A 13,547-nucleotide genomic window follows, 5' to 3' on the forward strand; every position below is an offset into this window, starting at 1 on the left:
GAGGTATTCTCCCCCATTCCCTCCAATTTGTTTTTGTTTTCCCCTCTCTTGTTGGATGCATTATTCAACACTAGGTGATGTTAGATGAGTAGATGGTTTCTTTGTTTTAGGAAATTGTTTGTAGTTGATAGATGATTTGGTAGGCAGATGTGTAGTTGAACATGTAGGCAAAATCAATTCCGTTTTGTGTATATGTTGTCCATAGGTTTTTTTTTTGAACTAAGAGGGGTGATGAATACATGATTTTTGTATGTAAAATAGACTTGTTTGATAATTTGGTTTGATAGATGATGTGTGTATGTGTAGATAATCCTATTGTTGGCATACTATATTTGCAAAAGATATGGTGAAATTTGGTACTCTAGATGATATGTATTTGCATATGTGACACCATATTATTTGACAAATTTATTTGATTGAGATGATGTTGGTATGTTTGAGAAGAATTATGTGTGCATATGAAGAAGAAGAAAATGATGTGGTTATGTTTGAGAAGAATGGTTTGTTCATATGGCATAACTTGGAGAAGAAAATTGTATTGTTTTATATTGTTCATGTATTCATAGATGTTTGTGATTTGTTTTATAGGATTGCGGATGATGATGGACCTTGGTATGCCGGATTAATCGATGAGTGGGATAAGGAGCATCGTGCTCGTGCCATTGAGAAGGGAGATGTAAGAAGCAAGACTTATCAATTTTCGTTGTTTCTCATTTGTGTTCTTGTATTGATTAAAACATCACTTTATTTGCAGCTTGTAGTTGCTATGCGCATGAGGGGTCATTCCGCTGATGACTTTACTTACGACCCGCGGTACGAGCCTTACATTCGGAGATTGGGTCTTCTCCCATTCGTGTTGCAGTTTAAGCGACACGCTCCGCCGGTGAACCACGCGGCGCTGACCGCACTTGTGGATCGTTGGAGGCCGGAGACTCACTCGTTCCACCTTCCATGTGGGGAGATGACGATGACCCTATAGGACATGGCTATGATAAGCGGCCTTCCTATCAACGGACAAGCTGTTACCGGTCATGTGAGCGTTGGTAATTGGCGAGAACGGACTGGCATTTTAATTGGTGTTGAGCCCGACGGCCCTCAGGAAGGCAAGGCCGATACCGCAAGAGTGAGGCATTCCTGGCTAAAACTGGTCAGAGGAAACACCAATCCGTGCCCTCAGGGTGCCAATGATGTGGTTGTGCAGCAGTACGCGCGGGCCTATCTTTGATATGTACTAACCAAGGTAGTCTTCTCAGATGCAACCGGGAACTCAGCCCTCTGGATGTTCTTGGAGCTACTCAATAACTGGGATACCCAGTATAGCTGGGGTTCGGCCGCACTAGCATATTCATGACCACACAAGGTCTCGAATGACATAAGTAGTTCATGACCACACAAGGTCTCGAATAGCAAGTTCATACATTAAACAAAGTCTAGACAGTTCATCATCGACACCGGTGCCTTTTCATTTGTCTACTGAGTAGTACGGGGCCACTTTCCCTTCTTGTCACGTGCCTCGTCCTCCTCTCGTGCATCGTGAGCCCTTGCAAGTTTTCTTGCCCTCTCTTCTTGACGAGCCTCCTTCTGTTTGCGTGCCCTCTCTTGCTCATGCTTCTTGCGCTCACTAGCCTCCTTCTCATGACGCTCCCGCTCCAATCCCCGTGCATAGGACTCCTCGAATAGGCGCTGCCTCCGTAACCAATCTCGACGTTGGTCCTCTTGGACATCTTTTGGTACCTCGTGATCTATCCAAGTGAAGTACTTGCAAAGTGGAGGAGGGGACTACATATAAACCATGTTTTTGTTAGACATATGAGTGACAACTTATTGATGTTTTTTGTATGTACACCTAACATACCGGTGGTATGTCATATGCGTTAGTTGGCCTTCGACGATCATGTGCATAGTTGGGACACACGAAAAACCTTCTACCTTCTGTCCATGACTTGTTGCGGTCAGTGGATACCTTCAGCTTGCAAACATCAGCACACCAACATGTTGGTGTGGGCACATCCTTCTCCTTCTCCTTGTCCAAACTGGCCTCCATCCACGTCTTCGGCATGTCCTCTTGGTCCGCGCACGCCGGCCTCGTCCTGGAACCAGATGAAGCCATGCCTACAAAAAGAACAATTGTTAGCACAAGACATAAAGAGAGTAAATGCGTAAATACAGTAAATGAATAAATGTTAGGAATTGTATGAACAAATAATATACCATTATTATTAGATCAACCATCTGGATTAAGCAAAAAACCGAAGGCCGATCCATTATCAACCATTCCTCTACGACCACCACCACCTATAGCACTTGTGCTTCCTCTCCGACGACCACCACCTCTAGCACTTGTGCTAGCTCGATCACCACCACTAGCACTTGTGCTTGCTCGACCACCACCTCTAGCACTTGTGCTAGCTTGACCACCACCTCTAGCACTTGTACTCCCTCTACGAACACTAGCACCTCTAGCACTTGTGCTCCCTCTACGACCACCACTACCACCTATGCAAAAAGTTTGTTGTACCGAGCATCGAAACCTTGGGTGGTGAAGGCCACACATACATGGGTAAGGTCTTTGCTGAGCTCCTTGCTCTTACATGCCCGGTAAAAGTTGGCCACGGAATGCCTCATGCACCATCTGTGGTGAAGCTTTGGAAATCCTGGAATAACAATGTCCATTGCCTTGAGTATGCCATGATGCCGGTCCGATATGATGCATACCTCCCTAGCCCCAATCACGTTGTGCCTAACATGACCCATGAACCACTCCCAGTTGTCTTGGTGCTCGGAAGGCACCAAAGCAAATGCACACGGCAACACGTTGTCGTTTGATGAGTGCGCCATTGCTACCATTAGTGTGCCCTTGTATCTACCGGTCAAGAACGTGCCATCTATAGACAAGACCGGACGACAATGCTGAAACGCCTCCACACATTGTCCATAACTCCAGAAGGCACGGTGGAACACTCCCTCGTGATCCTCGACCACATGAAACATGCCCGGGTTCCTATGTGCAATGGCGGCCAACAACCTTGGGAGCTGGTTGTATGCTTCTTCAGAACCACCATACAACATCCTAATAGCATTTGCCTTTGCCTTCCATGCCTTCCCATACTTGACTTCATAACCAAATTGTTTTTTCACCGTCCGCATGAGAAACCTCACTTTCACAGTGGGATCAAAGCCTATGTCTTTCATCCATTTGTATCCGAGATACTCAGATGTGAGTTGACGGTGTGTCTTTCTAAGTCGTTTAGATGGAGGTTTGCATCTATGAGTGGCAACACAACTTTTAACACCCATTCTTCGGTTTCTTTAAGCTTTCTTGCACGAACCTTCCATGGGCATCCTTCTTGCTCACACACCACGGTGTAACGCAACTTCATGTCGGAGTGCTCAACATAAAATGGCCTATGGTTTCGAATGGCATAGTCAGCCAACCAAAACTTCAGCATAGGCAAGCTCAGAAACTTCACTCCTTTCTTCAAATAAGCATTCTCGTCCTCATTCTCCACCCTTGGTTCTCCTGGATCCGGGCATGGTGTTGGCTCAATCGCCGTCATTCTCATTCCACCGTCAACAACAGCTTTATGGGCAAGGCTGAGATCTTTAAACAAGTGAGTTCTTTTTTGTAAGCCCGTCAGCTCAAAGTGGATTTGGTTCTCCTCCTTTGTGAATCCATCCTCATCCAACTGTTCAACTGGACCCTCGTCATCCGAGTCATACGCATATTGACGCCTAAAAGGCAAGTCACGATCCATGTCCTTTTGCGCTATGTACGCATCCAAGTCACCAACATCATTACCATGAAACCCTTCCTCTTGCTCTTCGTCGTCATCATAAGCATCTTCATCCTCTTGAATTACTCCGTCACTAGCAATCACCTCAACTTCATTTGCTTGGCTAGTTGGTGGTTGGCTAGAAGCATTAGGGGCATACAACTCAACCTCATTTGCTTTGATAGATGGTACACGGAGACGTGGTGGGGGATAAACATTGGGGGCATCAACCACAATCCTATGCTCAACAAGTGGCACCATTGTCCTCTCGCTCATGTCATCCATTGGGGAAGAGACATGCCGGTTCAAATCAAAGGTAAACCGAGGAGATTCAACCTTGGTGGCAAACAATTCAAGTGACTTGTCTTCTGATTGGGATACTTTTTCCTTGTATACATCCCAATGCAAATCCGAGGTGATAGGCATACTTTTCAAGCGAGATTTGGCTCCAACTCCAACATCATACCTTCCTATTAACTTAACATCAACATTGGTGTCCATCCACTTCAAGACTTGTCTCACTTTTGCAACAACATCCTCATAGCTAGGGCTTGTATCAAAAACCAATGGTTCCTCACCCGTGTCGGCATTGTTACTCAAGAATGCCTCCTTGTCAATGTAATGAACATTAACAAGTCTCTCCATCTAAAAATAACATGAATGCATTTAAGACTTCAATGAGAATTGGTGTTTATCCAAATACATCTTATTATATCCAAATCATATCAACACTAAATTATTGGTGATGTCCACAAAAGTATCACTAATTAACACACAAAAGTATCCAAATCATATCAACACTAAATTATTGGTTAACCCTAATCACTAACTAACCCTAACCCCCAATCTTTCTACTCAACTAACATATATTCCTACTACACACCATGCATAGCACTATATTATCAAAGTTAACCAAGCCATTCACACTAACATAAGGGGGAGAAAACATGAACTAGGGTTCCACCAACATGTATAAAATGCAACCAAAATAACAAGATTTAACAAAAAATAATTGGATGATTTGGGGGAGATTAACAAGAGCAACAAAGTGATGGAAAGATCCACCTAAGGGATGTACCTTTTGGAGAGGATTTGAGGGGGAGCTTGAGGGGTAGGAGAGAGTGTGAGAGCTCCAAGTGTTCTTTAAGCTCGGGTTGTGGATTGGGGGAAGTGTGTGGGGCCCCACACACCACTTACCAGGGCCAGACGCCAGGGTCCCTGGTGTCTGGCCCCTTTGCCACGTCAGCAGGTCAACGGGCAGGCGGGCAGAGCGGGCCAGGGGCCAGACGCCAGGGACCCTGGCGTCTGCTTCGCAACCCAGACGCCAGGGATGTTGGCGTCACCCAAAAAGGTCAGAATCAAAATTTCTTTTGAAACGAGGTCAAATCGGGATTTTGTTAGCCTTATAGGTCATAACAGTAATTTTGTCCGTTTTACGATGCACTGGATTTTGTACTGTGTGTATTTTTATCGTGATGTTTCGTCTACTAATGCCCAACCATCCTGTAACATTTACGTGCAGTTCACACCATGGAGGAACTGAAGCTCACCGGCAACCATCTGAAAGGGTCACGTCCTCTGCTAACATTTTCTTCAAATTTTGACCAGCAACCTCATTGGAAGCTCTTGAAGGAAATGATAACACAAGTACGTGATGATTTGGCTTGTTACATCATGCTGCATGTGTTATCAGCATTTTGAACAAAGCTGATATTGACCTGTATTTAAAAAAAACTTCGGTTTTTGCAAGATCAATTTATTCTTATTTAGTTGGTGTCAAAAGAGGTTAAACTTGATTTTTGATGCATGTTTACGGTAAAATCATATTTGTCCACACAGTAGTTACAGACTGGCATGTGGGTGTAATGCATCCACTATTTCTCTTTTTTATGTTTATAATAATATAGGCCTCTGAAGGAAGGATTCACATTTAATAACTCAGGCTATATTAGTATAGCAGAGGTGATAATATACTTTGATATAGTCAAATTAGAAATTAGTAATCCAGTGGAGACATGCTCATCTTTTAATGATAGACTGTCAGAGCTAACTCATTCCCATTGCTGTAAATGCAGATTTTTGCTACTCCAAAAGATCATAGGAAGGCAAAACCTTTTCATGATCATGTTTTTGTGTTCTCCATTGTGGATGACCACATTTGGTTCAGGAATTACCAGGTGATGTCTTGGTCTTTAGAGTTTTGATTACGATGAACTTTCAATACTTAAAACCTGTCAAGTTACTAACACCATCTGAATTTTATCAAATGATATACTTGACAGGTATCTGTACCCCACAATGAGATTGCCAAAGTTGATAAAGGAGGCCTAGATAAAATGACACTTGTTGAGGTAAAAGTAGTGTGAGCTTATATTTTGATGGTTTATATAACTTGTTTGCTAATCAATATTCTAATGAAATTTCTGTGTGTAGGTTGGCCCCAGGTTCTGTTTGAATCCAACAAAAATATTTGGTGGTAGTTTTGGTGGCCCCACATTGTTCGAGAACCCATTCTATGTGTCTCCCAACCAGGTATAGCTTGCTTTCACCAGTTGATGTGGACTAAGTACATATATTTCAGACATCTTTGTAATGAGAATCTGGTCTTACCTCTTCGGTCATCAAGGAATAGTTATATTATCTGTTTCTTGTGTTCCTTTGCTTGAAATAAAAGTTGAACTGAGAAAATCGACAAGTTGAATGATCTGTAGTGTCATGTTATTTATTGGTACCGCTGGTGCACAGTTAGCTTTACGTTGTGTTCTGGAATGGGATTTGATATCAAATATGGTATTACGAGCAGATTTTTCATGAAATGAGATGCATATCGTGGTTGCATCAGTGGAATGGAACATTCAAATGCTTGCCATCCATTATGTTTCTCTCAGATACAGTACTCCTTGTACACTACTGCTCCATTCTGTTCTCGTTTTGTTGGACCTAACTAACTAATCATGTTTGATCTGCAAACGTAGAATAGATTAGTGTTATCGTCTGGTTGGTATCTTGTTGTGGTTGTGGGGAAAAAGATTTACAGCTCACCAGGGTATGCATATTCATGTATGCTTTGACATGTACTGATCCACACCCGGGGGTTAATAACGGTTTTGTTAATTTGGAGCACCAGATCCGCGCACTGGAGAAGCGGAAGAAGGCAGGCAAGTACGCCGAGAAGGTGAAGGCCAAGGTGAGGAGGAAGATGCACGAGATGGAGAACACCCTCGAGCCTGATGAGTTTGCTGATCTTTGGAAAGGGGAAGAGTAGCTAGTGCAGGCGACTGTACCAATGAATTTGATCGTCAAACCAATGCATGCTGGCGGCTATCGCCAAGCACTGAATTTTGCACTATCATGTGGTAGTTCTTGTATGACAATCAAAGCATGTGTTAATTTATGTAAACAACTTGATTTTGTTCTTGCTCGTATCCTACTGCCTGTGTGTTTCACCTTGTCTTGTGCCTGATATAGTTGCAAGCAAATGATCAAAGCTTCGGTACAAACAATTGATATGATCTCACGGCGTTTTGCGCTTGGATCTGTTGGTAAGAGTACATCCACTCCACAGCCACAGATGAGAGATGTGGTCCATCCTTCAATTTGTCACGCACTCCCCATCGGCAGTCAGAGTCATGCCTGATGTGGAGGCGGACAGAGAGGCTGTCCAGCCAGAGAAGCAGGAGGAGGATTGGCGTGAAGAAGATGATGAGGAGGAGCGGGTCCCAACTGCAGAGGCGACTTAGTCGTTTGGTGGTGTGTGTGTGTGTGAGTGACAAGTGGGCCCGAGACCAAGGGGTGCTTTATGTAGTCAGGAAGCCAGTGTACTAGACACGCTGATGAGAAAAGTCCTGTTCGTCTATCTCTCCCTCGTTCTGCATCTCGCCTACCCTCTCTTCCTCCTCCCAATATCTCACAAATCTCTCTCGATCCCTCATCCCTCCTGTTCGATCTCTTGGGGTCGTTACAGATTTGGTATTCAGAGCTGGTTCCGGTCCACCGCCGCGCCATATTCCCTTGATCTGGCCGTAACATCCACCGCGAAGGGTGTTGGATTGCTCCGGCGATCTAACGCCATATTCCCTTGATCTGGCCGTAACATCCACCGCGAAGGGTGTTGGATTGCTCCGGCGATCTAACGCGAAATCCCGAGCGGGGTAGGCTTGATTCGGGGCAGTCGTGACGGCACCGTCGGCTGCACCAACCGCGCAGACGTATTTCGAGCTCTATCAGACGCCTCAAGAGGAGTGGGCAACCACGGCGGTTCTGTACATGGAAGGCCACGCCGCGCTGTGGTGTCAAGCACACAAGCGCCTCCATGGTCTCGGCAATTGGTACGAGTTCACTACGGCGGTACAAGCAGAATTTGGTCAGGACGAATTTGACACTCTTCTGCATCGTCTTCATCATCTCAAACAGTCAGTCACAGTTGCTGAGTACCGTCTCTCCTTTGAGGCCATCATGTACCATCTGATCGCAATGGATCCCTCCCTCAATCAGAAATTTTTCATGTCGCAATTCATCATCGGACTGCGCGACGAGGTGCGTACTGGGGTGCGCCAACATGCGCCCACGAGCGTGTCCAGAGCGGCTGCACTGACACGTATCCAGGAGGAGGAGACAGAACACACAAGGCCAAGAGGACGCCCGCTGGCCTATGCGCGCGCCATCCCTCCACTACCGGTGCCTGCAATCGCGCCGGCACCGGTCCAGCCGCGCATTGATGGAGCCAAGCGCGGACCGGATGATTTTGGTCGCGAACGGCAACTCCGCGAGTTCAGGCGCGCGAATGGTTTGTGCTTCAAGTGCGGGGAGAAATACAGCCGCGAGCACAAGTGCAATCGAGTTGGTCAGCTGCTCACCATCGAAGTAGGCGATCACGGCGAGCTCTTGTTTGATGACACAATTCGTGCCCTTGAACTGCTTGATGATAATCTAGAGAAACAAGCAACTTGTTACAACATCTCAGTGATGCAGTGGCAGGAACAGAAGCGGCAGGCACCATGCGACTGCGTGCCCTGGTCGGGGACCAAGTTATGCTCTTGCTGGTCGATTCCGGCAGTACACACACATTTGTCAACTCGGCATTTGCGCTGCGCGCTGGCTGCACGGTGCAAGACACGGAGTCGGTGACCGTCCGCGTTGCTAAAGGAGACACACTGCAATCCAATAAGCAGGTGGCCCAGCTTCAGTGGTGGTGCCAAGGCAATACATTCTCCACAGATATGAGACTGCTTGAGCTCGAGGCATATGATGCTGTCCTCGGTGTGGATTGGCTCGCTCGATTCAGCCCTATGAAGTGTCATTGGGGCCTCAAGACCATGGAATTCCGCCATGAAAATATCAATATCAAGCTGCATGGGTGCTTTCGCCCACGGAACTGACACTTACAGAGATCAGAGCAGACCAATTATCCAAGTGGATTCAGGGTAATGAGGTGTGGCCTCTAGCAGTGGTGCATAGCGACGGTCAGACTAGTGAACAAGACGAACCATTGCCGCCACAGCTGCAAGCACTTCTGGACGAGTATGCTGATGTGTTCCAGGAGCCCACGACACTGCCACCTCACCGGGAGCTTGATCATGCAATCCATTTGCATCCTGGTGCATCTCCACCCAATGTTAGGCCATATCGATATTCACGCCTCCAAAAAGACGAGATCGAGCGGCAGGTGGCGGAGATGCTTCAAGCTGGTCTGATAACCACAAGCATCAGTCCTTTTGCTGCTCCCGTGCTTTTGGTTAAGAAGGATGATACTTGGCGTTTCTGCATCGATTACCGCCGCCTCAATGACATCACAATCAAGAACATGTTTCCCTTACCGATCATCGACGAGCTCCTCAATGAGTTGGCTGGCGCTTCTTCTTCTCCAAGCTTGATTTGCGCGCGGGCTACCACCAGATACATATGCGCGAGGAGGACGAAGCCAAAACGGCCTTCAAAACCCACCACAGCCATTTCCAGTTTCGTGTGATGCCGTTCGGCGTGACGAATGGACCACCGACATTTCAGTGTGTCATGAACGTGATCTTCGCCCCGGCAACACGCAAGTACGTCATAGTTTTTTTGGATGATATTTTGACATACAGCCCGTCGTTCGACGAGCATTTGCAGCATCTCCGTCGGGTGTTCAACACACTACGCGCCAACCAGTTCTATGCCAAACGTTCCAAGTGCACTTTTGCCCAGCCATCCATCAATTACCTTGGTCATGTTATATCGGCTGAGGGAGTGGCTACAGAGCAGGAGAAGACTGAAGTTATTTGTTGCTGGCCACAACCGAGCTCACCCACCGAGCTCCGTGCCTTCCTGGGGCTCACGAGTACTACAGGAAGTTTGTGCGCAATTACAGTGTCATCACCAAGCCTTTGACAGTACTACTGAGCAAGAAAGGATTCCAGTGGACAGACACATCCACAACAGCATTTCATCAGCTCAAGGAAGCAATGACTATGGCCCCGGTGCTTGCTATGCCGGATCTCTCGCAGCCGGTCACTGTCGAAACAGATGCCTGTGACACAGGTATCAGAGTTGTCTTGATGCAACAGGGGCACCCGATTGCTTTCCTTAGTCGTGCCTTGGAACAATCGCAAGTTATCGGTGTATGAAAAAGAATTTTTGGCCGTGATGATGGCTGTGGACTGTTGGAGGCCATACTTGCAACGCAGCGAATTCACCATTCTGACGGACCACAAGTCTTTGTACATTGGGCGAACACCACTTGGGATCTGAGTTGCAGCGCAAGGCTATGACGAAGCTGGGAGGTCTCCAATTCCGTTTCAAATACAGGCGTGATACTGACAACAAGCCAGCAGATTCCTTGTCCAGGGTGGGTCACTTACTGACGATATCTGCAGTTTCTAGTTGCTAGTCGGCATGGATCCAGGAGGTTTGCAATTCTTATGCGACAGACGCCAAAGCTACAACACTTCTCCATGCGGTGGCCATTCGCAGCCCGGATGAAGAGGGTCATGAATGATCAAATTTCACGGACGATTGTGGATTGGAGAAAATGCAGCCCTGCACACAAAGCTCATTTCGGAGCTGCATGCATCCCCAGTGGGTGGTCATTCTGGGATCCGTCCAACTTATCTCCGTTTTAAGAATTTTTTCTACTGGCCTGGCATGAAGCTGCAAGTGGAGGAATTTGTCAAGCAATGCAGTGTTTGTCAGCAAGCTAAGCACGAGCATAAGCATCCCGCGGTTCAGTTGCAACCATTACCAGTTCCAGCTCGCATTTGGGGCGATGTGACAATGGCCTTTATAGAAGGGCTACCGCGTTCAGATGGTGCTGATGTTATTCTGGTTGTCATCGACGCCTCTCTAATTACGTGCACTTCATTCCTCTGCAACATCCTTTAATAGCACCACAAGTTGCCCGTGCTTTTCTGGACAACATCATCAAACTGCACGGCGTGCCGGACACCATTGTTTCCGACCATGACAAGATTTTCACAAGTTCCTTTTGGCGAGAGCTCTTCACTGTGGTTGGCACAAAACTTCTCTACACTACTGCATATCATCCGCAGACTGATGGGCAGAGTGAGCGCGTGAATCAGTGTTCGGAGCACTACCTATGCTGCACTGCCCATGATACCCCTTGCCGCTGGAAACGTTGGCTACCCATGGCAGAGTTTTGGTACAATTCAAGTAACCATAGTGCTTTGGGCTGCTCCCCGTTCAAGGCCTTGTACGGCGCCGAGCCTAATTTTGGAGCTTTGCCCAACCTCTTCCACGACAAGACTCCGGTTCCTCTTCATGCCGATGGATCCGGATCATCCCCAAACGTTTATAAAACATCTCCGTTTTCTTAATTGGACTCCCTAACCTATTTTTTTCTCAACCGTCTGATTTCGATCGGAGGGACTAGGTAGCCCCTAAGCTAACCCTTCCTACAAATAGACCCCTAACACTAAATTTTAGGAGCTATGTCACATCCATCCCCACGCCGCCGCCACTCCACCGAATCCCCCTCAGGATCTCCCCTGCCCGATTCACCCAACCAACGCTCTCCCTCCTCCTCGTTCCAGATGCCCGAGCCCCCAATCCAAAATTCCTCTCCGCCTCCACCCTGTAGCCTCCGACCACCTCCCTGATCTTGTGCTCGAGGCGCCCGAGTTCCTCGCCCGCTATCACCGAAGGAGCACCAAGACCTCACCTCTTCCTCCTGTTCCTTTCTCCCTCTCTCATCTCTCTTCCCTCACCCGAGCTCCCTTGTCTCTGTGCCTACAGGAGCTTCCGCCGCCGCGCCGTGGTGTCGTTCCCCTGCTTCGTCACGTCTGGGGCCTCTACCTCACCGGAGCTCCTCTCCAGCATGCCGCCGGCAAGAAGCAGCAGCAACTAGGCCGAACCCCTCTTCTCCTCCTGTTTTCCCCTCTAACTCTTTCTCACGGTGGCCTCTCTCTCTACTTCGCAGGGACGACAGGAGCACCCCCGCGCCATGGGCTCGCTGAGCTCTGCCCGCGCCAGCGCCTCAAGCCTCCGCCGTTCGCTCCAGATCCGGTCCCTCTGTCGGATCCGGTCGTCCCAGTCCCATTCTGGCCGGTCCCCGCCGACGCCGTCCTCGACCCGATCCCCGTCGCCTGGCGCCGCAAAGTCCTGCTCCTGCCTCTGTTCGAGAGGAGGAGGCTGCAGTCGCACAGCCACGTTGACCGCGCCTCTCCGTCCCGCTTGTCCTGCGTCGCCCTTCACCCGCTTCAGCCCAGCAGCGCCAAGGCCCAGCTCGCCCTCCATCTCCCCCGCGGCCAGGCCCAGCCAGCCTCCTCCACCAACGGGCCGAAGCCCATGGGTGAGCAGCCCCTAGTGCCTCTCTGTTTTTTTTCACCGATTGGGCCAAACCGGATTCAGCCCGTTGTGTTTTTTTCCCCTACTGCGAATTTAGACATTATCCAGAGTATTACAGTTTTGCAGAAAACCCCCTAAGCCTCATGCATGTAATAACTAATTAACCGTGCATCGGAATTATACAAACTTTACATGTAAAATGCTTAGAATTTTGTGTAGATTAATAATATGCCATTTTCATCCATGTTTAAAATGTTAAAAATGCTGTTTGTTTAAATTTGCATAAATCACATGCTAAAATGATTTATTTCATAACTAATTAACCAGAGCTCCGAATTTAATAAACTTTATATGTAAATGGGGTGGAAAAATGCCTAGTTTAACATGGTCCACATTATTTTCCTTTTTAACAAACTTAAAATATGGTTTAGGGCAGAACAGTACCAAATCTAAAATTTGGACATGAGGATTTTCCGGAATTGTTGTTTGTTGTTCCGGCCTCATTTAAACTTGTCTAGATAGGTAGTTTTTCATATGCTTCACCTCTTGCCATGTTTAACAACATTTAATATTGTTGTGTACCTAAACGAGAGCGAACTAAATAACTCGGATGTGGTGTTTCGTCAATATGCAACTCGTTGCATATTGAGCTCCACTTAACTTGTAGTATTGTTTGTTGCACTTTGCCATGCCATGCCTCGTTAAACCGGACATGCATCATACTTGTTTGTGCATCATGCCATGATTATGCTTGTGTGTTTACCATGTTGTTTGTTTCTTCCCGGTGTTGCTTCTTAGTTCCGGTAATGTTGCGATCGTGAGGATTCGTTCGACTACGCCCGTTCGTCTTCTTCATGGACTCGTTCTTCTTCCTTGCGGGATTTCAGGCAAGATGACCGCTACCCTGGATCTCACTACTATCATTTCTATGCTAGTTGATTCGTTCTATCGCTATGCTGCGCTACCTATCACTTGTTCTTCAAGCCTTCCCAAATT

General features: G+C 47.3%; 1 protein-coding gene across 1 annotated transcript in view; it reads left to right on the forward strand.

Moving 5' to 3' along the window:
* LOC119365595 (ribosome biogenesis protein BRX1 homolog 2-like) overlaps positions 1 to 7,219 on the forward strand; it is a 22,687-nt gene extending 15,468 nt beyond the window's left edge. Inside the window, exons 15-19 of the mRNA XM_037631244.1 lie at positions 5,296 to 5,420; positions 5,849 to 5,950; positions 6,056 to 6,124; positions 6,207 to 6,305; positions 6,901 to 7,219. Coding sequence (XP_037487141.1) covers positions 5,296 to 5,420; positions 5,849 to 5,950; positions 6,056 to 6,124; positions 6,207 to 6,305; positions 6,901 to 7,038 — 533 coding nt within the window. The 3' untranslated portion in view covers positions 7,039 to 7,219. The remainder of the gene's footprint in view (positions 1 to 5,295; positions 5,421 to 5,848; positions 5,951 to 6,055; positions 6,125 to 6,206; positions 6,306 to 6,900) is intronic.
* The last annotated feature ends 6,328 nt before the right edge of the window (positions 7,220 to 13,547 follow it).

Source organism: Triticum dicoccoides, chromosome 2B (assembly GCF_002162155.2).
Source record: "Triticum dicoccoides isolate Atlit2015 ecotype Zavitan chromosome 2B, WEW_v2.0, whole genome shotgun sequence".
NCBI lineage: Eukaryota > Viridiplantae > Streptophyta > Magnoliopsida > Poales > Poaceae > Triticum > Triticum dicoccoides.